The sequence below is a fragment of the Mustela lutreola genome, chromosome 8 (assembly GCF_030435805.1).
Source record: "Mustela lutreola isolate mMusLut2 chromosome 8, mMusLut2.pri, whole genome shotgun sequence".
Lineage (NCBI taxonomy): Eukaryota > Metazoa > Chordata > Mammalia > Carnivora > Mustelidae > Mustela > Mustela lutreola.
The window spans coordinates 62,076,172-62,100,125 of NC_081297.1; the positions used below are offsets into that span (position 1 = coordinate 62,076,172).

Genomic DNA, 23,954 nt, shown 5'->3' on the forward strand with positions numbered 1-23,954 from the left:
GGATGTCGGCCTCCCAAGAAATCTGCAAACCCTGAAAACACTGAACAAACGTTAAGTATGGGGGAGGCTGGGTGGAGGGCGAATATGAATACACAGCGCACTGTTCCTCCTCCCCAGTTCATATTACAGGGTGAGTGGCAGGTACTGAAACCCGTAATTACAACACAACCTGTTAGTAGAAATCAGTCTTCACTGAAGGGAGGTGCAAGTCGCAGGCCCCGTCCGAAGTGATTTCTTGGCGGGTATCTGGGGTTGGATGGTGGCATGATTGAGTACAAAAACTTTGTGGGTGGGTTCTCAGTGCTCTTCACTAATCTGTGAGAGTCGGGGTCTCGCTCTCCTCCTTTAAAGCCTGCACTGCCTCCCCCTTTCTTTTTCTTTTCTTTCTTTGTTTGTTTTTTTTTTTTTTAAATAAAGATTTTATTTATTTGACGGAGAGAGAGAGATCACAAGCAGGCAGAGAGAGAGGGGGAAGCAGGCTTCTTGCTAGGCAGAGAGCCTGACGTAGGGCTCAATCCCAAGATCTGATCATGACCTGAGTGGAAGGCAGAAACTTTGACCCACTGAGCCACCCAGGCACCCCTACCTCCCACTTTCAAGTAGACCTTTTTTTCAGCATGTTTCCCCAAACGACCCTGTTTTTACTCTAGGCTCTTTAAGTTTTCTGTGACTTTTCAGACAACAGAGAACTAACCTAGAAAATTAAACTGGGGCTGCTCAAAATTTGGTCTGTGCAGTATCACCTGGGGGCGTTTTGGAAATACAGTTTGTTTAAGAGTTCCACCCCAGAATCTGCATTTTATCAAGATATTCCTGTGTGTCTGTGTTCACTAACATTTGGGAAGTACTAGCGTAGAGGAGAACTATGGTTTTCTCTGTGTTAAAGGCATTTGCAGAGAAGTCTTCTTGTTTTCTGACCCTGGGGTAACTCTCTTGGGGGCAACTTTTCATGTAGAAAGGAAGAGCAGACAGAGCCCAAGCATGCTAAACTTAGAATGCCCCCTAGATTTTCCAACTAGGGCAACTCTTGGGAGTGGGGACTATGCTTTATACATTTCTGTGTCCCCAGAGCGTGATCGTTTGAATTGCCCATCAACCCTTATTAAATGAACAAACCAAAGCCCAAGGTCACTTAGTTCATGGCAGAGTTAGGGCTAATCAACTGTTTAGTACTTAAAATTTATTAAATGGCTTCATTTCCATTATTTAGTACGGAAAACAACCATGGGAAATAATTAGGACACTGCAAAAGTGACAAAGCTGAGGCCCGAAGAATTCAAACACTTTCCCAAATCACACAGCTTTAAGAGGAGTCTCTATTCTGCAATCTAGTTCTATCCTTTGGAATCAGAATAAAATCAATCTCACTTTTCTTCTTTAATATTTAAAAGAGAGAGACAGAGCATGAACACAAGCCAGAGGTGGGGGCAGAAGGAGAGGGACAACCAGACTCCCTGCTGGGCAGGGAGGCAGAGGTGGGGCTCTGGTCCCAGGACTCTGGGATCATGACCTGAGCCCAAGGCAGACAATTAACTGATTGAGCCACACGGGAGCCCCTCTTTTTCTTCTTTACTAAAAAATATATTTTATTTATTTTTTAAGTAAACTCTACACCCAGCATGGGGCTGAAACTTGGCACTACCAGATCAAGAGTCGCAGGCTCCACGGACTGAGCCAGCCCAGAGCCCCAATCTCATTTTTATTCTTAAATCAGAATGCCTGGTTTTGGTATAATCTCTGTGTGTCACTCTCCTCATGGTGCTAGAACAGTACACCCCTTATGGGGTTGTTGTAAAGATTATACAAACCCTTGGGGTGCCTGAGTGGCTCAGTGGGTTAAGCCTCTGCCTTCTGCTCAGGTCTTGATACCAGGGTCTTGGGATGGGAGTCCCACATAGAGCTCCTTGCTCAGAAGGGAGCCTGCTTCTCCCTCTGTCTCTCGTGAATAAATATGTAAAATATTTAAGAAAAAAACAGATTATACAAGTACTTTATAATAGGTGCTCAGGAAACGTCACTGTTTTCCAACTCACTCGCCCTCCACTGGTAACCCCTGGGGCCTGAGGTTTTGGTTGGCACATCCCTCTCACTCCCAAGGTCTCTCCTGACTTTATTCCTCCCGGAGGCTTTTCCCTCAGCTTCCCAGCCAGCTGCCCCAGACAGTCCGAGTTTTCCTCCGGATGATCCACAGTCCTGGGAGGGTTTAATTAGATACTTCCTTGAACGTGGCTAATTTGGGGCTTTCCAAGCATTTAGAGGGTGAGTGGGAAACTGTGTTGCGGAATTCGGAATTGGGGGGGAAGCAGTCTCACGGAAAACACACACACACAGTCTCAAGGAAAACACACACACACACACACACACACAGTCTCACGGAAAACACACACACACACAGTCTCACGGAAAACACACACACACGCCCACCCTGACCCCCTCCACACGCCCACCCTGACACCACACACACACACCCACCCACCCACTCTGACCCTTAACTAGGGGCTGACTCCGCGGACAAGCTCGCGCCGTTCCCCCTCCGGCCACCAAGCGGCGCGCGAGGACACTCTGGAAGTTTGTCTCGGGACTGCGCACGCGTTCGTGTTCTGCGTTACTCTTCCCCTCACTTCCGTTGAATTTTGCAGCGCCGTTTGTCCCACACGGCTACCCGTACGGATCCGAATCTAGCCCGGGAACTAAGAGTTAGGGAAGCGCGATCCGTGAGTTCACCGATTCCAGACGGCCTCGAGACCGGCAAGATGTGCTCCCTGGGATTGTTCCCTCCGCCGCCGCCTAGGGGTCAAGTCACCCTATACGAGCACAATAACGAGTTGGCGACAGGCAATAGCTATGAGAGTCCGCCTCCCGACTTCCGGGGCCAGGTGGCCGGAGCGAGGAGGGAGGGGACCGACAGGCATGGGGGCGGGGCCCGGGAAAATGGGGGACCTGAGGCCCCGCAGCCGGGCGGGGGTTGCGGTCCTCCGCCTAGCCAAGGAAGCAGCCTGGCCCAGACTTGAGACTAGAAGGGTTGGAATGTATTTTAGGGTTGGGATTGGAGGGTGAGGGATGTTGAGGAGCTGTGGGGCGGCCCTAGAGGGAATGGAAAGAATGAGGGAGAATTCAAGGGATATGAGGGTGTAGGAGAACTATTGAAAAGTTGAGGACAGTATCTGGGAGAGCTGGGAAGGCACAATCTGGAGTGGTTTTTTTTTTTTTTTTTTTTTAACCACGGAGTTCCTGTGAAAGAAAAGGGAGAGAAACAACTATTTATTGAGCGTTTGCTATGTAAGAAAGAGACTGAATCAGGTGTGCCTCACACATGTTATAAGATCTAATAATCACAGCAACCGTATGAACTATGCCGGTTTTACAGATAAGGGAGTTAAGCTCTGTTTCGCTTTCCCACAAGGATTAGGTTTATGGGATGGGAAACAGGTCTCTGGAGCCTCTTATTCCTAGCCCAGCTGCAGTTTGGAGATGGCAAGGAGTTCAGCAGAGATCTGGGGAAGAGACTGATTGATTGTCACACCTCTCACTTCTGGCCTGTAGTGGATCAATCTTCCTGTCCTGAACCTGACGAAGGATCCCCTGAAGACCCCTGGGAGGCTGGACCATGGCACAAGAACTGCCTTCATCCATCACCGGGAGCAAGTGTGGAAGAGATGCATCAACATATGGTGAGACGTGGCAAAGGGTCTCCTGGACCATGGTCTGCAGATCCTGGAGAAGCTGGGGTCACCTTCCCCCTGCCTTGGGCTCCCAGGCTCTGTCTAGCTCAGTCCTGTATATCATTCATTATAACAAATAAGCAGTCCTTATTGGAAAACCTAAGTTGACAGAAGTTCATTTCAACTCCAGTGATTTGCCTTGCTTTCTGGTTTAAGTGAGCCTACTCCCTACCCCCTTTTCGTGTCTTTAGCACTTTCTGAGCCTTTACCTGAAGCTCAGCAAGGTTAGGGATAATGTTGCAGTGAATAATCTCATATTTAGGTCATTCATTTAGCACGTTTTGGAGTGGAGCCGTACTGCCTGGATTCCATTCCTGGCTGTGTCACTCTATAACTGTGTGATCTTGGGAAAGTTACTTAATCACTTGGTCCCTCACTTTCCCCATCTGTAAAACAGGACTGATTTTACAAGGTTGTAGTGATGATGTAATGAATTAATGGATATAAAGCACTCAGAGAACAGTGCCTGGCACATATTAAGACCTTCAAGGGTTAGTTATTATCACTGTCACGTGTAGGATAAATTCCTACAAATCTAGTAGGAGGCTTCAAAGGGTATGTCCATTTGTAATTTTGTGAGCTGTTGCCAAATAGTCCTCCATTGAAATTCTACATATTTACAGTCCCACACATGCTACCAGATTTAGATATTTGTTGTCATAATACCATTTAATTTGTTATCATAGTACCATTTAATTTGGATATTTTTGTGTGAGTGAAGTTAAACAGCCATTTATTGTTTGATAGGTTATTCAGTCCCAGGCTCTTTCCCACTGCCTACCTCTTCAGCTGCTGATTCTCTGCCTTTTCTGTCCCACCTCTTTCTGATGTCCCTGAAGGGGTGGTTTCCTGGGCTGGACTCAAAAGTTCAGACCTGGGTGTTCCCTTGTCTGCCAGGTACCCTCACTTGGCTCTTCTTCAAGCTTTCACTCACTCAGTATGTTCAAAGCCAGTGTCTTCATTTTTCTTTCCAAACCTGCTTCTACCTTGTGTTGTTTGTCTCAAGGAATGGCCTTACTACTCATTTGGGAGCAGGTGGCTTGAGTGTAGGCTCTGAGGCAGACAGGTTGAATCCTGATGCTGCTACTTCCTACTGAGGTCATATTGATAATATCAACCTCTTCATGCCTCTCTTCTCTGATCTAAAAATGTGGTTGTTAACAATAGCTATTTTGTAGGGTTGTGATAGCGGCTGGTTTAGATAATACGTGCAAAACTTCTAGCCCGGCCTTGGCAAACCATGGGCAGTATTAGCTTCTGTAATTATTATGTAGGCATTTCCCTTGGTGTTACTCTTACTAATGTCTAGTTAGCCCTCAAATTCTGTTCATCCTACTTTTTTTTTTAAGATTTTATTTATTTATTTATTTGACAGAGAGAGATCACAAGTAGACAGAGAGGAAGGCAGAGAGAGAGAGAGAGAGAGAGGGAGAGAAGCAGACTCCCTGCCGAGTAGAGAGCCCAATGCGGGACTGGATCCCAGGACCCTGAGATCATGACCTGAGCCGAAGGCAGCGGCTTAACCCACTGAGCCACCCAGGTGCCTCATTCATTCTACTTCTTCAGCCTCTCAAATCTGTCTGCTTTCTCCAGCCCTGTTGGTTCAGGGCACTTTGGCCTTTTTCCCAGATCCTGAAGTAGCCTCTTAACCCGTCTTCTCCTCTCCATTTTTGTGCCCCTCTAATTTGTAGCCAGATTAATCATTCTAAAATGCCAATGTGTGTGTGGGGTGTGGGGGCACGCCTGGGTGGCTCAGTTGGTTGAGTGTCCAACTCTGGGTTTCTGCTCAGGTCATGAGATGGAGTCCGCTTCAGGCTCTGTGGTCAGTGGAGAGTCTGCTTGAAGGTTTTCTCTTTCTGTCCCTCCCCCAACTGGCAACACACATGCCCGTGCTTGCTTGCTTCTCTCGCTCTCTTTCTCCCTCAAATAAATAAATATTTAAAATACTGGTGTGGTCAGTTTATTCCTCTGCTTAAAATCATTCCATGGTGGGGCACCAGGCTGGCTCAATCAGTACAGCATGACTGTTGATCTCGGTCATGAGTTTGAACCCATGTTGGGTGTAGAGATTACTTGAAAAAAAAACAAAAATCTTCCAGTGGCTTTCCATTCACGGTCTTAGGGCAGGCCTTCATCTCCTGACCTGCTCACCAAGCCCTGAAAGATCTCTGAGGCTAGTTGCCTTGTTGGTAAAATGAGCAGAATGCCATTCAGATTCGTGTGATAAGTAAATGAAAGGATAATAAATAAATTGCATGGCACATACTTGGCACTCATTAAATGTGAGTGCTTCTTTTTTTATTTTAAAAGATTTTTATTTATTTATTTGACAGAGAGAGATCACGAGTAGGCAGAGAGAGAGGGGGAAGCAGGCTCCCTGCTGAGCAGAGAGCCTGATGCGAGGCTCGATCCCAGGACCCGGGGATCATGACCTGAGTTGAAGGCAGAGACTTAACCCACTGAGCCACCCAGGTGCCCCCCCACCTTTTTTAAGACTTTTGTTATGTTGTATTATTTTAAGAAGGCTTCATAGCCAGCATGGAGCCCATTTAAGGGGCTTGAACTCACGACGCTGAGATCAAGACCTGAACTGAAATCAAGAATCAGGTAGTTAACAAGCTGAGCCACCCAGGCACCCCAAAGATTTTATTCACTTATTTTTTTTTAAAGATTTGATTTATTAATTTATTTTTCAGAGAGAGAGAGAGGAAGAGAGAGCACAGGCAGAGTGGCAGGCAGAGGCAGAGGGAGAAGCAGGCTTCCCGCTGAGCAAGGAGCCTGATGTGGGTCTCGATTCCAGGACGCTGGGATCATGACTCAAGCCAAAGGCAGCTGCTTAATTGACTGAGCCACCCAGGTGTCCCTGAATTTTTTATTTTTAAGTGATCTCTACACCCACTGTGGGGCCTGAACTCAGAACCCAGAGGTTAAGAGACACACTCCACCAACTGAGCCAGCCAGGCACCCCTAAGTGCTCTTATTTTTAGTAAGTATAACTTGTAGAGGGAGACCAAAGGGGTCAGAGTAATCTGACTCCCAGCTTCCTCTCCTCAGGCGTGATATGGGCCTTTTTGGGGTGCTGAATGAAATTGCGAACTCAGAGGAGGAAGGTAAATACTTTTCCCTCCTGACTTCTCTGGTTTTATGGTTGGCATCTCCTCTCATATTCTTCCCAATCCATCCCAATACCTCTTGGCCCAGTCCCCTTCCCTTTAGCATTCTTTTTCCTGTCCCGGTTGTCTATTCTGGTGCCGTCTTCTTTTCTCCTCTCTGCCTATGTCACATATCCTGAGTGGGTGTCCCAAGTATGGGTTGGGTGGAAGACCCTGGGGAATGCTTGTCCTTTCCTTGCTCATTCCTTATCCAAGGGTGCCCAATGACAGTCCTGTGAATGGTTTAATCAGAGCTGCTTCCTCAACCCCACAGTGTTTGAGTGGGTGAAGACAGCGTCCAGCTGGGCCCTGGCACTCTGTCGATGGGCCTCCTCCCTCCACGGGTCCCTGTTCCCCCATCTGTCGGTAAGTCGGGCTTCTTCCCCTGGCTGTCTGGCTGCTGCTCCCCTATTCCTGCCCTCTTCCATTTTCCATCCCTTAAGTTCAGGGTGGGGTGGGAAGAAAGACTGCAGAGGGTGGGAATAGTCCAGCTCTCCTGTGGGAAGTCAAGGGAATAAGCTTCTTTTGTCCCAGAGCATCCTCTGTCCACTTTGTTCTCATAGCTTAGGAGTGAAGATCTGATTGCTGAATTTGCCCAAGTCACAAACTGGTGAGTGTACAAGCTCTGAGGCTTTTGTGGGAAAGAAATCCTGAACCTTGGAACTTCTCAGTGGGAGAGGGAAGTCAAGCCACACACCCCTTCCACCCCTTTCCTATTACCCACATTCTTATTCCACCCCCCCACAAAAAGGTGAAAAATAGTAATGTCCTCACGTGAAAGGGAATCTGAGCCTCTGGGCTGGGGGATGGGTTCAGGCCCCTCATGCTTTCTCTGGCCCAGGTCCAGCTGCTGCTTGCGGGTCTTTGCCTGGCATCCTCACACCAACAAGTTCGCAGTGGCCCTGCTAGATGACTCGATCCGTGTGTATAATGCCAGCAGGTACGTGGACTCCTACTGGGTGGGCTCCAACTCTTCGGTCTCCGTAAGTCAGTCTCCTTCCTCTCCAACCTTGGTTCCAGGGCTCCTGTAGGTTCCTGGGCCTGAACTCTATAATGTTTCCTGTTTCCAGATCTAATCTTTATCTTATCCTTCTGTCCCACGATACCCCTGTGCTCTGGGTGGTCAGCTTCCTTCTCTTGCCTTTCCCTCCTCAACTGAACTCTGGTTCCCTGAGCTGTAGTGTTCCTGCTTTGACTCAGTCCCTTAACTTTCACCACAGCACTACAGTCCCGTCCCTGAAGCACCGGCTGCAGCGAAACGTGGCAGCCCTGGCCTGGAAGCCCCTTAGTGCCTCTGTCCTGGCTGTGGCCTGCCAGACCTGCATTCTCATCTGGACCCTGGACCCCACCTCTCTGTCTACCCGGTGAGTCCTAGCAGCCTCTGTCTTCCCTTGGCCGGAGGCTTGCGCCCATATTAGCAGTGAGGGGTGGTGAGGAGGTCTGGAAGTTCTTTATCTTCAAAGCACTTTCCAGGGCGGTGGGAGAAGCAGACCTACAGTCAGTGTTGAGCTGCTGAGAATGCTGGACTCTAGAGGAAGGGACAGAACTAGGAGCTTCTGGAATTGTGGGGAGTGTGTGTATATATATATATGTGTGTGTGTGTGTGTGTGTGTATATATATATATATATATATATATATATATATACATGGTCATGGAGTAGAAAGACTGCTTTTTTCAGAGGACTGTCAGATGTAGGTTTAAAGGCAGTAGGGGTGGGAATTTATATAGGCATAAGTTGAAATCAAGGAAATTGGAAAAAGAATCCTCATGAGAACTAAGTAAATATTAAATCAGAAACTGGTCCTTTACTATTTATTATTTTTAAAGATTTTATTTATTTATTTGACAGAGTGAGAGAGATCACAAGTAGGCAGAGAGGCAGGCAGAGAGAGAGGGGGAAGCAGGCTCTCTGCCGAGCAGAGAGCCCGATGCGGGGCTCGATCCCAGGACCCTGGGACCATGACCTGAGCTGAAGGCAGAAGCTTAACCCACTGAGCCACCCAGGCACCCCTGGTCCTTTATTTTTATTTTATTTTATTTTTTAAAGATTTTATCCATTGGGAGAGACAGCGAGAGAGGGAATACAAGCAGGGGGAGAGGGAGTGGGAGAAGCAGGCTCTTCACTGAAAAGGGAGTCCGACATGGGGCTCGATCCAAGGACCCCAGGACCATGACCCAAGCTGAAGGCAGACACTCAATGACTTAGCCACCCAGGCACCCCAGAAACTGGTCCTTTAAATTATGAGTAAAGAAGAAAACCTTATGGCCAGCCTTATTAGGGTAAAAGAGAAAATCAGAGTACAGTATTTTTAAGAATGGCAAGGAATATGGAAGATATGGAAGAAATTAGAAGAATTATTACAAAATATCACGTATAAGTTAGACCATCACATTGAAAATCTAAAGGAAAAATTTTTTAAAGGATTTTATTTATTTTAGAGAATGAGACAGAGAGAGAAAGTGCAAAAGAGTGGGGAGGGTCAGAAGGAGAAGGAGACTCCCCGCGGAGCAGGGAGCCTGTTGTGGGACTCAGTCCCGGGCTTCAGGATCATGACCTGATCTGAAGGCAGGTTACCACCAACTGAGCCACCCAGGTGCCCTAAAGTAAATATTTGATTCTCTACCAAAATTTGCAACCAGAGTGGATTGTGTAAGAAATTAAAACAGATGAGCTCTGTCACTAAAAAAATAAAATAAAATGCCATGCATACATGGTTTTATGAGAGTTCTGTCTGATTTCAAAGAAAAGATAACCTCCATGTTGTATGTGTGTGTTTTTTATTTTTTAAGATTTTATTAATTTTTGTGTCAGAGAGAGCACAAGAAGAGGGAGTAGAGGGAGAAGAAGGCTCCCTTCTGAGCGGGGAGCCCAATGCGGGAATTGATCCCAGGACCCTGGGATCATGACCTGAGCCAAAGGCAGATTCTTAACTGACCGAGCTACCCAGGCATCTCTGTTTGTTTGTTTTTGAAGTAGGCTCCATGCCCAGCCCATAGTGGGGCTTGAACTCATGACCCCTGAGATTATAGTCACATGCTCTACTGACCGAGTGATCCAGGCTCTCCTCCACGTTATTTGAATTAGACCAGATCACAGGAAAACTTAGAAATTTTTGGAAATCATGCTCCTGTTTTTTTTTCTTTTAATAAAATTTATATTGGCATAATTTTAGATTTTTTGAATAGCTGCAAAGATAGTACAGAGAGTTTTGAATATCCATCACCCAGTTTCACCATTTTTTTTTTTAGATTTTTAAAAATACATTCACTTGAGAGAGTGTGAACAAGAGAGCGAGAGCAGGCGGGCACATGAACCCAGGGGCAGAGGGAGAGGGAAAAGCAGACTCCCACTGAGCCCAGAGCCTGATGCAGTACTCAATCCCAGGATCCTGGAGTCATGACCTGAGCTGAAGGCAGACACTTAACCAGCTGAGCCACCTAGGCACCCCTGTTTCACGCACTGTTAACATCTTATGTTACCACGTGACAGTTGTCAACACTAAGAAACTGATGTTTATACGTTCTTAACTAAACTCAAACTTCTTCAGATTTCACCAGTTTTTCTTTTTTCTTTTTTTAAAGATTTTATTTATTTATTTGACAGAGATCACAAGTAGGCAGAGAGGCAAGCAGAGAGAGAGGGGAGGAAGCAGGCTCCCTGCGGAGCAGAGAGCTCTATTTGGGGCTCGATCCCAGGACCCTGGGATCATGACCTGAGCCGAAGGCAGAGGCTTTAACCCACTGAGCCACCCAGGCGCCTTATTCACCAGTTTTTCCATTGATGTCCTCCTCCTGTCCCAGAATGCATCCCGGTTTATTTTTATAAAGCTCAACCCTAAAACCTAAACCTGGCAATAAGTAGTATGAGAAAGACAGTATTTTATTTTTAAATATTTTATTTATTTATTTGACAGAGAGAGAGAACACAAGCAGGGGGAGCAGCAGAGGGAGAGGGGAAAGCAGACTCCCCGCTGAGCAGGGAACCTGATGCGTGGCTCAATCTTGGGACCCTGGCATCATGATCTGAGCCTAAGGCAGAGGCTTAACCACACTGAGCCACCCAGGTACCCCTATTTGTATTTATATTTCTAAAAGATTTTCATTATTTGTTTGACAGACACAGCGAGAGAGGTAACACAGGCAGGGGGAGTGGGAGAGGGAGAAGCAGGCCTCCTGCTGAGTAGGGACCCTGACACAGGGCTGGATCCCAGGACCCTGGGATCATACCCTAGAGGAAGGCAGATGCTTAATGACTGAGCTACCTAGGCGCTCCCTTTTTATTTTATTTATTTATTTACTATTTAAAGATTTTATTTATTTATTTGACAGAGAGATCACAAGTAGGCAGGCAGAGAGGAGGAAGCAGGCTCCCCATGGAGGAGAGAGCCTGATGCAGGGGATCAGACCCGAGCTGAAGGCAGAGGCTTAACCCACTGAGCCACCCAGGCACCCCCCTCTTTTTATTTTTATTTAAGATTTTATTTTTTTAGGGGCGCCTGGGTGGCTCAATGAGTTAAAGCCTCTGCCTTTGACTCAGGCCGTGATTCCAGGGTTCAGGGATCCAGCCCCACATCGGGCTCTCTGCTCAGCAGGGAGCCTGCTTCCTTCTCTCTCTCTCTCTCTCTGCCTGCTTCTCTGCCTACTTGTAATTTGTATCTGTCAAATAAATAAATAAAATCTTAAAAAAAAAAGATTTTATTTTTTTAAGTAATCTTGTGTTCGATACAGGACTTGAACTCACAACCCCAAGATCAAGTATTGCATGATCTACCTACTGAGCCAGCCGTTATCACTGTTTTTTTATTTTTTATTTTTTTGCCATTATCACTGTTATTAATCAACATTATTTTTGGAGATTCTAGTGAGTGCAGTCAGACAAGAAAAAAGGTGAAGTCTTGAAAACAAAGGGAAAATTATTCTTCTTTGAAGATATGATTTCATATCTAGATAAAACAAGTGACTCCGCTAAGAAATCCTATTTGATCTAATTAAATGTAGTAAGGTGACTAGATCCAGGAAACCAAAAGTGTAATATTTTCCTTTTATACCTACAGTCATCACTGAGAACTTGAAATGGAAAAAATATTCTGCTTACAATGTGTGCAGTTACCAAAATCACTGGGAATGAATCGTTAAATTTATTTAACCTACTAGACATTTGGAGGAAGTTGTGGAAGAACATTAAGCAAGAGCTGACTAAATGGAGAGATACACTGTATGCCTGGACAGGAAGGTGTATCATCCTAGAAATGTCCAATTAAGTGGACTGGGAACCAGAATTTTGCTGCGTTTTGTTTTCTGAACTGGGCAAAATGATAATCAGAGTTTTTATTAAAGAGTAAATATGGAACAATTGCCAAGAAAATTTTGAATAGGAAGAATATAAGGGGGAGATTTGCCCTACCAAGTATTAAATATCTTAGGAAGTTACAGTAATGCAAAGTAATTGGCATGAGGATAGACAAACAGATCAGCATAGCTGTGTAACATTCAGGAACAGATCTAAGAATATATGAGAATTTAATATATGAGAAATGTGGCTTTTTCATTGCAATGAAGTTTAGATTTTTTTTTTTTTAAGATTTTATTTATCTATTTGACAGAGAGAAATCACAAGTAGGCAGAGAGGCAGGCAGAGAGAGAGAGAGGGAAGCAGGCTCCCTGCTGAGCAGAGAGCCAGATCTCTGGCTGGACTTGATCCCAGGACCCTTGGATCATGACCTGAGCCGAAGGCAGTGGCTTAACCCACTGAGCCACCCAGGCGCCCCAAGTTTAGATTTTTTAAAAACTTTTAGTAGTGTTGGGATAATTGGCTATCCATTTAGGAAATAATAAAGGTTGGGATAATTGGCTGTCCATTTAGGAAATAATAAAGGTAGTCCTTGCTTCACACTTTTTCAATACAAATAAATTGCAAGCAGACAAAAGAACTAAAGGTAAAAATAAAAGGACTAGAAGAAAATACAGAATTTTTTTATTTTTTTTTTTTAAATACATAATATTGGAGTGCCTGGGTGGCTCAGTTGAGTAAGAAGCTGCCTTCAGCTCAGGTCATGATCCTAAAGTCCTGGGATCGGGCCCCTTGTTGGGCTTCCTGCTTGCTGGAGAACCTGCTTCTCCCTCTGCCTGCTGCTCCCCCTGCTTGTGTTCTCACTCTTGTTCTATCTCAAATAAATAAATAAAGAAACAAATAAATAAATAAATTCTTAACAACAAAAAAAGAAAATACATAATAATTTTTAGTCATTCAGAATGCTATTATTAAAATTTTAATGGTTCTTTTTATTACTTAAAAAAATTTTTTTTTAAGATTTTATTTATTTGACAGAGAAAGATCACAAGTAGGCAGAGAGGCAGGCAGAGAGAGAGAGAGAAGCAGGTTCCCCGCTGAGCAAAGAGCCCAATATGGGGCTCGATCCCAGGACCCAGAGACCATGACCCAAGCCGAAGGCAGTGGCTCAGTGGGTCGAGCTACCCAGGTGCCCCAAAATTATAATGTTTGATAATATCCAGTATTAGCAAGACCAGGAAAGTGGGTGCTTTTTTTCTTGGTGAGAAGACTGTATTGTGATACAAACTTGTCAGAAAATAATTTGTTGTTGGCATATATATGTTTTTAAAAGTGCAAGCCTACGGACGCATGGGTGGCTTAGTTGGCCAAGCATCTGCTTTAGGCTTGGGGCCGTGATCCCAGTGTCCTGGAATGGAGTCCTGCATTGGAGTCCTGCATTGGGTTCCCTGCAAGGAGCCTGCTTCTCCCTCTGTCTGCTGCTCCCCCTTCTTATGCATGTGCTCTCTCTCACAAATAAATAAAATCTTTAAAAGAATAAAAGTGCAAGCCTTTTATACCCCCAAGTTCTGAACACATAGTAACACGAATACATAAGGATATAGAGTATTTCCTGCAGCATTGTTTGAAACAATAAAACATTGCAAATAGCTGAAATGTCCATCTGTGGAGGCACGACTGAATTAGTTCAGGTTAATCAGTTCAGGGGCGTGGAGACAGGGCAGCCACTGAAAACAATGAGCTGGATCTCTGTGAACGGACCTCAAAAGAGAACTATGATTTATTGTCAAGTTCAAGAAAAAGTTGTAGATCAGCAGTCTGAGCTCCTGTTGGCACTAGAGGTACTTACTGTTCGGTGGAAAAGGAAGAGGATGGCCTTCATTCAGGCAGTGGCGTGTACCTGGCAGGCCAAGGACGTGGCCCTGGGGGTACAGCACTGACGGAGACATGGGTGCTGTCAGAAGTTCGCAAACCTTGTGGTGGACGACGATCCCCATGCTGCATCTTTGTGACAAGCAGAAAACCATGCAGAGGGAGAGAGAGTAATTTGGACAGGGAAATAGAAAGATAGGGTTTGCAGCACAGGGTGAGTTCTGCAGAAAAGCAGATAACTCTGGAAAAGAGATTGGAACCTTGAGATAACATCACAGAGGGTCCCAGACCCCAGGCTGGAGGGTCCTTCGGGGAGAGGGCTCTGGTCTGGGGCAGAGTGGGACTTCTCCCTGGCTCGGCACCATCTAGCCTTGCTGGTCGGAAGTGTGTGTCTCCTTGAGGCCTACAGTGGAAGCTTCCTCCCTTGTACTCATTTTCATCTATGGACCTAATGGTGGTGATTGTGCCCTTTCTTGCCCCCCCCCCCCCTCTTTAACTTCCATGACCCTTACTCATTTCCCCTAACCTGGATTTGAGGGGTCATCGAGATATGGAGGTTTTGTCAGGAGGTAAGGAAACAGAGACATGGGGGTGTTCTTGCTGCCTTCTGACTTTATACCCTGTTTCCCACCTGCAGACCTTCCTCGGGTTGTGCCCAAGTGCTGTCTCACCCTGGGCACACACCTGTCACCAGCTTGGCCTGGGCGCCCAGTGGGGGACGGCTGCTCTCAGCATCACCCGTGGATGCTGCTATTCTGGTGAGTTGGTGCCCAACCCCTCTTGTGGTCATCTCAGCTCCTCCTCAGACTTGAGGCAAGAGCATTCTTTACCTGGGGGTGGAAGATACCCTGTGGGGTGGAGAGAACTAATTGTCCATTTAGTGTTAGTGTTAAACTTAACTCAGGGAAGGAGCAGTACCATTCAGATTCCTCAGATGTAAAATCCTGCTTGCTGTCACTGTACATATAAACCTATTCCTTTTTTAACAGTCCCTCTCCTGCTTCATCTCCTTTTTGTGTCTTTGTACTGTAAAGGCAGCCTGTGTGATAGGATGGGGATGCTGGAGCTTCCTCTCTCACTCCCGACCCCTTTGTCCTAGGTATGGGATGTCTCTACAGAGACCTGTGTTCCCCTTCCCTGGTTTCGGGGAGGTGGGGTTACCAATCTGCTCTGGTCTCCAGATGGCAGCAAAGTCCTGGCTACCACTCCTTCAGCTGTCTTTCGGTGAGTGGGAGCAGGGCAGAGGGAGGGGGAGGGCAAGGCTGACCTAGAGAAAGGCACTTGGCTCCTGGACCTTCAGCAGACAGAACCGTCTGTTCCGTTCCCATTCTCTGACCTGGCACCGGGACTGGCAAAGGGAGGGAAGACCAGGTTTTGGAACCTAGAGGTCCCGAGTTTTGACCTGCCTCTCTCCGGCACAGGGTCTGGGAGGCCCAGATGTGGACTTGCGAGAGGTGGCCTACTCTATCGGGGCGGTGTCAGGTGAGAGGAGACCGTGACTCAGCTGGGGAGGCGGGTCCCAGGTGCCCCAAGCGTGTCTCCCCACATCCTCTGCTTTTCTTCCTGCATTCCCCTGCTGACCAGTGTTCCCCTGCCTTTTGCTCCCTGACCCCAGACTGGCTGCTGGAGCCCAGATGGAAACCGGCTGCTGTTCACTGTATTGGGGGAACCACTCATTTACTCCTTATCATTCCCAGAACGTTGCGGTGAGTCAGGGGAAGCAACTCAGGATGCAGAATATCTGGGGTAGTCAGAGGGAGGCAGGAACCCTCCAGAATAGGCTACTCTGAAGGATAAAGGGAAGATCGAGAGGTGTTGATGCTTACAATGGATGTGAGGTAGAGGACCAGTGAGAGGCCCGCTTCCTGTACTTCAGAGCCTCTGCCCTTCTTGCAGGGGAGGGAAAGGGGCACGTTGGAGGTGCCAAGTCAGCCACCATTGTGGCTGATCTGTCTGAGACAACAGTACAGACACCAGATGGAGAGGAAAGGTGAGCTGAATGGCTGGGGCTGGGGGGGGGGGATTTGGGGGGAGTGGGTAAGCTATGAAAAGGTGGGAGGGACCATGCTGAGGTTTCCCAGCTAACTCTTCTGACTTGTAGACTTGGGGGAGAGGCTCACTCCATGGTCTGGGACCCCAGTGGGGAGCGTCTAGCTGTGCTCATGAAAGGTAAGAGTTGGGAAGGACTTTGCTCAGGCCACAGCCCTCTTCCCATTCATGGAGGGTTTCCGTGTCCTGGCTACAGTTCTCTGCTTGCCTTGGGATTCTGCTTCCAGGGTGCCTTCCTATCCCATCCATTTCTCATAGGAAATCCACGGGTCCAGGATGGTAAACCAGTCATCCTCCTTTTTCGCACTCGAAACAGCCCCGTGTTTGAGCTGCTTCCTTGGTAAGTGCCACATTGGCCATCAGGTCCGAACTCCCTATTAGCCAGCCCACATCTTACTTCACTTGCCCTGTCTCCATTTGCCTGCTCACCTTCTCCCCCTAGTGGCATTATCCAGGGGGAGCCAGGGGCCCAGGCACAGCTCATCACTTTCCATCCTTCCTTCAACAAAGGGGCTCTGCTCAGTGTGGTGAGTAGGCAGGGCTGCTGGGCTTTTGGGGAGCAGGGTGGAGGAACTGAGCGCTGTGGCTGCTGCATGGCCCTGCCATGTGGTCTTTGGGCCTAGGCTCTGGCTGTGATTGATTTTTCTTTCCTTCTCTGCAGTGCTGGTCCACTGGCCGAATTGCCCACATCCCTCTGTACTTTGTTAATGCCCAGTTTCCACGTTTTAGCCCGGTGCTTGGCCGAACCCAGGAGCCCCCAGCTGGGGGTGGAGGCTCTACTCATGATTTGCCCCTCTTTACTGAGACATCCCCAACCTCTGCCCCGTGGGACCCTCTCTCAGGGCCACCGCCTGCCCAGTCCCACTCTCCTCACTCCCACTTCTAATAATAAAAAGTCTCTTTTGTTGTTTTCCACTCCGTTACAAGACTTTTTCTCCAGGGAGTTGCACTAGTGTCTAGTGAAGAAAAAAAAAGGCATGGACTTTGGGTTAAGATAGGGCTGTGTTACTTTTTATGAATTTGGGCAACTTATCTGACCCTAGGAACTGGGTGGTTTTCAGGTGATGCTGGAAAGCAAAGCTGAGAAAATACCTACCACAGGCTTTGGCATATAATGGACATTTCACTTTCCCCAAGTTTCAGCAAGTTCCCAGAATGGTGCAGGACAAAAATGGGGTGAAGACTTGGTCAGTACGAGATAGAGGATGTTTTATTGGTCTAGGGAATTTGTGGGAGGTTTAGGTACCGGGCGCTGGGCCAGGGTGGCCCGAGCCATGCTCAAGGCACCTTCTCGGGTGTGGTGCCCACCAATGAATCCGCTGGTGTGGACAAAGATGCAGCCAGGAATCCCACTGACCTGGTCCAGGGCCTCATCCCGAAGACCCCGCCATGGCTCTGGCAGGGGCAGCCTATGAGTGAACAGAAAGAGGAAGCTGCTGGGAGCAAATGGAGGTCTTGAGGAGCAGAGCACAGAAGAAGCCAAGGTGAGCGGCCCCCTCTGATAGGGCTGAAACAGGCCCGAAGGTCTGAGGATGGTCCTCTAGGGCCTTACCGGCTCTGGAATGAATGGGGCTCCTTGGGCACACACTGTATCCGCCACTGTCCAGCCTGGTCAGTGTAGATAACAAAGGCGATGGTGCCCGGTGGGGACAGCCCAGATTCCAGGTGGTAGAGGTGCTCCTTCCAGGGACATCCACCTTTTGCCAGTTCTACTATCTCCCCACTTGGGTCCACCTGGAAGGGAGGCAGGGCTGGGAGGTGTGGGGTGGAAGCAGGAGCCCCTGCTGACCAGCAGCCCGCCAGCAGTCCCTAAACGACAAACCACAGTGCCTCCTCCCAGGCCTGTACCTGGAATCGCCGGGCCAGGGCTTCTTCCACCAAGGCCCGGGCTGGCAGCCAGCTGTGTTGGTAGAAGTCTAGTCTCTGCAGAAACTCCTCTCGGACTAGGTCCATGGCGCGCTTGAACCCGGCCTGGGAATTGAGGGAATGGTGGGTATCAGAACCATGGTACTGGCCCCAACTTTTGACTTCACTAGGATTGGAGGAGGCAACCACTCTCATTTCCTCCCCCGATGGTTTTACACGCCTCATGGTCTTCCTTGGGGGCTCTCCTTACCTCAGTGTCTTGGTCAGGCTGGTTCCAGGTCGGATTAAGTCGAGCAACCCTGGCACTCAGTGTGGTAGTCAGCACATACCTGGGCTCTCCCTCTTCCCACTGCGAGATCCCATTGTCCACCGCATCCACCTCCTCCACGAAGTTCTCATACATCTAGGGCAGCATCAGGAGTAAATGATCTTGAGGATTCCATTTACATAAAGTTTTACAGATTTCACTAATTTAATTTCCATAAGAGGCCTGTGAGGGTCTCCCAACATTCACTGGGTGAAGAAAGGTGGAACCAGGGAGCTCAGCGGCTTCAGGTTGGATCTGATTATGCTGGGGCAGGCATTCAGATCACCTGACTTCTAACCCAGAGCCCCCTCCGCTACTGCACAAAGCCTGAGTCAAGGCCAGCAGTGTGTGAGGCGGGGTTTTGGACTTCAGAATAAGGAAGGTCTCAAATTCACGAGGGCCTCTGGGGGTGGATCCCGGCGCTGAGAGAGGGTAAGTTTCCAGGTAGGCTGGGATGGCTATTCAGTGTCCTGGTAAATGAGGTACTCAAGGGTCTGGCAAAACTTGGGAGGTGGGAGAGTGAGTGCTGGACGAGACACCAGAGCTGGGATGTGGTCCCAAGGAAGCCCATGATGTGCCCTGTGGTGGGAACAGGTGCTGCATCTTCTGAGGTCACAGGAAGGGTAGGACAGTGTCTCAAGAGTCTGGGGGCAGGGACGTCTGGGTAGTTCTGTCAGTTGGGCCTCTGCCTTTGGCTCAGGTCATGATCCCAGGGTCCTGGGATCCCTGATTCATTAGGCTCCCTGCTCAGCGAGGAGCCTGCCTCCCTCTCTCTCTGACAAATCTTAAAAAGGCTAGGGGCAGAACCGGTATGGTATAATATCAATGCTTACAGCAAAACTGCTCTGCACATAGGCTTACAACATCAACACATCTGTGGTATGCAGTGGAATGCTCCTCTGGGGGAGAGCTGAAAAAGAAACTCCTTTATGCTCAGCCTCTCTTGGTGTGGACCCCAACCACAGATGTTCAACTGAAACTCGGTATAATTTACTTCAGTTGCTTAGAAGCCCCTCAGCAGGGGGCAGGGGTGGCTCAGTCCACCCTTTAAGTGGGTTAAGTGCCTGCCTTCAGCTCAGGTCATGCCTGAGATTGAGCCTCACATTGGCTTCCCTGCTTAGCAGGGAGTCTGCTTCTCCCTCTTCCTCTGCTGCTCCCCCCATTCATGTACTCTCTCTCAAAAAGTGAAAGTCTAAAAAAAAAAGAAAAAAGGAAGCCCCTTAGCAGATGGGGAAATGGATCTAGGCAGTCTAATAACAGTATTCCAAACGCTCCAATTCAACCATTCGTATTTCATCACTTCTCTGGATCGTACTAATGCCATGTCATAGGGGCAGAAGATAGGCAAGCTAAGACAGAACCGAACTCAGTGGCTTCTGCAAAAACCAGAGTTGACGGAACCTGAACCTTGACTGGTGAACATCATAGGAGCAGGATCAGGTAGGTGTTCTGAGTCCCTGACCTGACACGTGTGCCACAGCCACTCGCCCCATTCCTTCCCTCGCAGGAGCGTGCTGAGCTGCTCACAGGGGATGCTGGTAGAACCTGAGGGTATTTTCATAATCCAACCTGTCCCAGCTGATCTTCCCAATTCATGTGTCCCAGATACGCTTCCCTCTATCTTCAGGCACCCAGAACCTCTAAGCTATGTGTTTTCCCACACAAGCAGCCTCCTCTATTACCACGTTGCTCAATAATCGTTTTTTATGCATGTCAGGTCAAGGAAAGGACCAGGAAACTCTACTCTATGGTTTTCAAAGCCCTTCCCTGAACCTCACCCACTTCTCACAACTACCCTGGGACAGAGGTGAGAGAGATCAGCCATCCCCTGTGAGAAGATGAGCCTGACTGAAGGAGAAGGTGCTGGTCCAGCAATGGGCCAGAAGTCCTGATCTGAGGTCCAGTCCTGCGTTCAGTTCCATTCCCAGGTGGTGGAAACGCACTTATGGGTCATCTCTGCCCCTGGGTCCCCACCTTGTCATAGATGGTGCCCACCATGCTGTCCTCTTCACTGGTGCCCAGCAACTGGGCCAGCAGCTTGTGCCCGAAGTGCAGATAGATGAGTCCCGCACTGCTCAGCTTGGTCTGCCACGGCTTTCCAGGAGAGAGGGAGCTCATGGTCTCTGTGAAAGATCTGAGGAGCACAGGGAGGTAGGGCTGAGGCAGAGCTGCCCCAGTTAGCCCACAGCGTGTGCATGTACATGCAGGCATGAGGGAGTGGAGGCTGGAGAACACTCAGGAGTGGGGAGGAGGGTACCCAGCTGTGAGACTTCAGCTTTTCCTTGGGGTTCAACAGGGACCTCAGCTTGGAGTCTCTGTTAATGCTTTCATTTGACAATGGTTAATTCAGTGCTTACTACATGCCAGGCTTTGTGTTTTAGACATTAGCGATTAAAAACAAAAAAACCCCTAAGATAGGGGCACCTGGGTGGCTCAGTTGGTTAAGTGTCTGCCTTTGGCTCAGGTCATGATCCCAGGGTCCCGGGATGGAGCCCCGCATCAGGCTCCCTGCTCAGTGGGGAGTCTGCTTCTCCCCCCTCCCTCTGCCTGCTGCTCCCCTCTGCTTGTGCTATCAAATAAATAAATAAATAAATAATCTTTCTTTCCTTTTTTTAAAGATTTTATTTATTTGACAGAGAGAGATCACAAGTAGGCAGAGAGGCAGGCAGAGAGAGAGAGAGGGAAGCAGACTCCCTGTTGAGCAGGGAGCCTGATGCGGGACTCGATCCCAGGACCCTGAGACCATGACCTGAGCCAAAGGCAGCGGCTTAACCCACTGAGCCACCCAGGCACCCCTAAATAAATTTTAAAAATCTTAAAAACCAAATCAAACCCTAAGACAATGGCCCTGCCTTCAAGTTCATCTACTATAGGTAGACAAGCCCATGAACAACCAAGTGAATGTTCTAGCTAGGTTATGAACAAGAGAAAGGGGGACAGGAGGGAGGAGACACTTCAGGTCATTTCTAAAAGATGGATTAGGTGTTTGCCAGCCAGACAAAAGGTCAAGGACAAAAGGCATTCCCGGTAGATGGAATAACATCTCTTAAAATGGCTAAAAGTCAGGTCTCTACATGGAACTGCAAGAAAGGCAGTTTGAGTGTGAGAAGCAGCAAAAAAAAAAAAAAAAAAAAAAAAAAAGCTAGAAGGGTAAGCAAGGGCCAGATCATGGCAGGCCTTGTCCACCATAGTTTGGAGTTTGGACTTTATTTGTAGGTAGTGGGAGCCACTGAAAGATTTCCAGCAGACAAGTTCATGTGAGAGCACTGTGCCAGTCAGCATGCAGAACAAATGCAAGGTCTCCTGTAGTGGTGCAGGGGAGAGAGGAAAGTAGAAATCTGAATTCACAGTGGCACAGAGAACAGGGAAAGGGTATGACAGTTCTTAGAGGAGAAACTACAGTTGTAATTTCTAAATATCAGTCTATCAGAATCAGCTAGAGACCTTATTTTTTGCTTTGGTGTTATTACGTACTGAGTAGCTACAAAAAATATTTATAAAATGCTCACAAGATATAAAGACTAATACACAGTAAGCCCCCAGAAAAAAGTTAAAAGCAGCTAAACTAAATTGTTGATGGAAAAGACATATGTGCTAAACTACACAGTAGGATGGGTATGAGAACACAGAATTAAGGATACTGCTTACTTCTGGGGAGAAGGAACCGGGATAGGGAAGAAGTGCTTGCGTACAACACAGAAGTAAGAGTATTGTTCTAGTCAGAGGTTGGGAGATTGGCCTAGGGGTGTTTGTTACATGTTTCATATTCCAAAAGTGTTAAATACATTATGTATCAAATACTGCACAGTTCAAAAACGTATATAAAATCATCAGGAAAAAGGAATCAGTCAATATTGTTACGTGCCACAAAGTGGTCCATTAATGTGAGACCCTCTGCCAGCCATCTGAGTTTGGTGCTGAGGTCACTGGAGCCCTTTCCATGAGCATTTCCAGTGGAGAGATTGGGAGAGGACCAGCTGAATGAATGAATGGGATGAACTGGAGAGGATGTGGAATCAGGGTCAGCTCTGTTTTTGAAGAGAGGCTGAGAAGGGAGGGTAAGATATGAGGCTATAAATACCAGGAGGGTTCCCCCACAGTATCATTTAAGAACATCATATGTACACTTAAGAAAAAGAGGGAAAGGGAGGAAAGTACTTAAGAAGAATTAAAATAAAACATCTTCATACTCTCTATGAGATCACCACTTTAATCAGTGTGGTGTGTACGAGGGAGGGTTTTGTTATTCATCCCTTAGATTTCCAGTAGAAACAATAGGAAGGTGTGTGAAGGAGGCGGCTGGGTGGGTCAGTGGGTTGTGTCAGCCTTCTGCTCCTGGAATTTAGCTCGCTGAGCAGGGAGCCTGCTTCTCCCTCTCCTACTACTCAAGCTCTTTCTCTCTCTCTCAAATAAATACATAAAATCAGAAAGAAAAGAAAGAAAAGCAAACACTGGGGAAGAACGGTGGTGTGAACCCCCAGAGGAGACAGTAACAGACCTCAAAAGGGGTGAACAGAAGGGAACAATGTTTCCTGAACTGGAGGGAGGAAGCTGAGGGTGCTTGGGAATGGCAATCTGAGGATATGCACGCAGGAAAGGCTCGTTCCTTTCAAGAGGAGGTTGCAGGGTCACTTACTGAGGGAGTTTCATGTGGCAGGGGCCTGAGGCGAGAGGAAGAGGGCTGAAATGGTACCGTGGATAATGGGCCACCCTTGGAAAAGAAAGATTTCCCACCTAGCAGTATAAATGAAGTAGAAGACCACGTACATCTGAGTGGTCACCAAGCACCGTCGCCATGTGAGCCCTGCAGTCTGAAGTGGGGCAGCAAGGGCACATGAAAGGACTAATCTGAGCTGGGGTACTAACTGGGGTGAGGACAGTGCTAGTGGGAGAAAAGCTTGACTGAGCCAAGGAAGGCGCACGGCCAGCAGGGAGGCTTGTGAGGACCGCCTGGAAGCCAGGGAGGCCCAAGGTCAGATGGATGGACGCAGAGCAGGGGGAGAGCTGGCAGGATGCAGTCAGTCCCATGGGACTCAGGACTTGGTTTTCAAGGAGGAGGCGGGTCCCCTTAGCGGGCACGGACCTCCGCAGTGGATGGCTGCCTTGGAGCACAGAGGACCGTTGAAGTCAAAGGAGCTGAAGAAATGCTATACGGGAACTCACCTCTGGTGATGGTCATACCGGTGTCTCTGAGGATCGTATTCGCCACCCACATCCACCACGATGTCACAAGAAGCCAATTTTTCGGGGTCCCGGGTCCGCACAATCTCTGCATCCTGTAGGGGACACAGGATTGAGGGGACGGCCAGGGTCGTGCAGACAGAGAATGAACGTTAGGTTTCCAGGGGAGTGTACGGAGGGGTGCTCAGATGCGGCCAGCCCGGGCCCCGGGGTCAGTTTCCCTGGACCGGATCGTACTCTGTACTCGGGCAGGAGGCGCAGCAATGCGCACGCCAGGGCCTCATCGCAGTGGAAAGTGCCGTTGTGCGTTCCGATTCGGGGAGGCGCCATAAGGCTGCCGCGGGGTCGCTTGGATGGCGGGGCGGACTCCAGGCTGACCGTCACACCCGGCCGGGCCCGCGGAGGTGGCGGCAGCCGCAGCAGCAGAGGTAGAAGAACGCGCGAGAAGCGGCGGACCATGCAGCCTCCCAGGTTAGGGGGGGTAAGGTGGGTCGTCGACCCGGAAGAGGAAGC

At 48.3% G+C, this 23,954-nt stretch overlaps 2 protein-coding genes across 5 annotated transcripts; one reads left to right on the plus strand and one right to left on the minus strand.

Moving 5' to 3' along the window:
* Positions 1 to 2,616: 2,616 nt before the first annotated feature.
* On the plus strand, positions 2,617 to 17,002 carry AAAS (aladin WD repeat nucleoporin). Of its 4 annotated transcripts, none has more exons than XM_059185195.1 (16): positions 2,617 to 2,714; positions 3,544 to 3,671; positions 6,777 to 6,832; positions 7,149 to 7,240; positions 7,438 to 7,484; positions 7,716 to 7,814; positions 8,095 to 8,238; positions 14,676 to 14,796; positions 15,138 to 15,262; positions 15,460 to 15,520; positions 15,654 to 15,744; positions 15,935 to 16,028; positions 16,140 to 16,207; positions 16,346 to 16,427; positions 16,530 to 16,614; positions 16,749 to 17,002. In XM_059185195.1, the coding sequence occupies exons 3-16, from the start codon at positions 6,784 to 6,786 to the stop codon at positions 16,971 to 16,973; spliced, it is 1,383 nt and encodes a 460-aa protein (XP_059041178.1). In that variant the 5' UTR covers positions 2,617 to 2,714; positions 3,544 to 3,671; positions 6,777 to 6,783; the 3' UTR covers positions 16,974 to 17,002. The 4 variants fall into 4 exon arrangements, with proteins under 4 accessions (XP_059041178.1, XP_059041176.1, XP_059041177.1 ...); XM_059185193.1 differs by having other exon boundaries at positions 2,637 to 2,876; XM_059185194.1 differs by lacking the exon at positions 2,617 to 2,714 and adding an exon at positions 2,898 to 3,021.
* Positions 17,003 to 17,279: 277 nt separating this feature from the next.
* Positions 17,280 to 23,953, minus strand: MYG1 (MYG1 exonuclease). The gene is made up of 7 exons (XM_059185197.1): positions 23,679 to 23,953; positions 23,424 to 23,536; positions 20,235 to 20,394; positions 18,204 to 18,356; positions 17,936 to 18,058; positions 17,640 to 17,821; positions 17,280 to 17,496 (listed from the first exon to the last, which is right to left on the minus strand). The coding sequence occupies exons 1-7, from the start codon at positions 23,898 to 23,900 to the stop codon at positions 17,298 to 17,300; spliced, it is 1,152 nt and encodes a 383-aa protein (XP_059041180.1). The 5' UTR covers positions 23,901 to 23,953; the 3' UTR covers positions 17,280 to 17,297.
* Position 23,954: the final 1 nt, after the last annotated feature.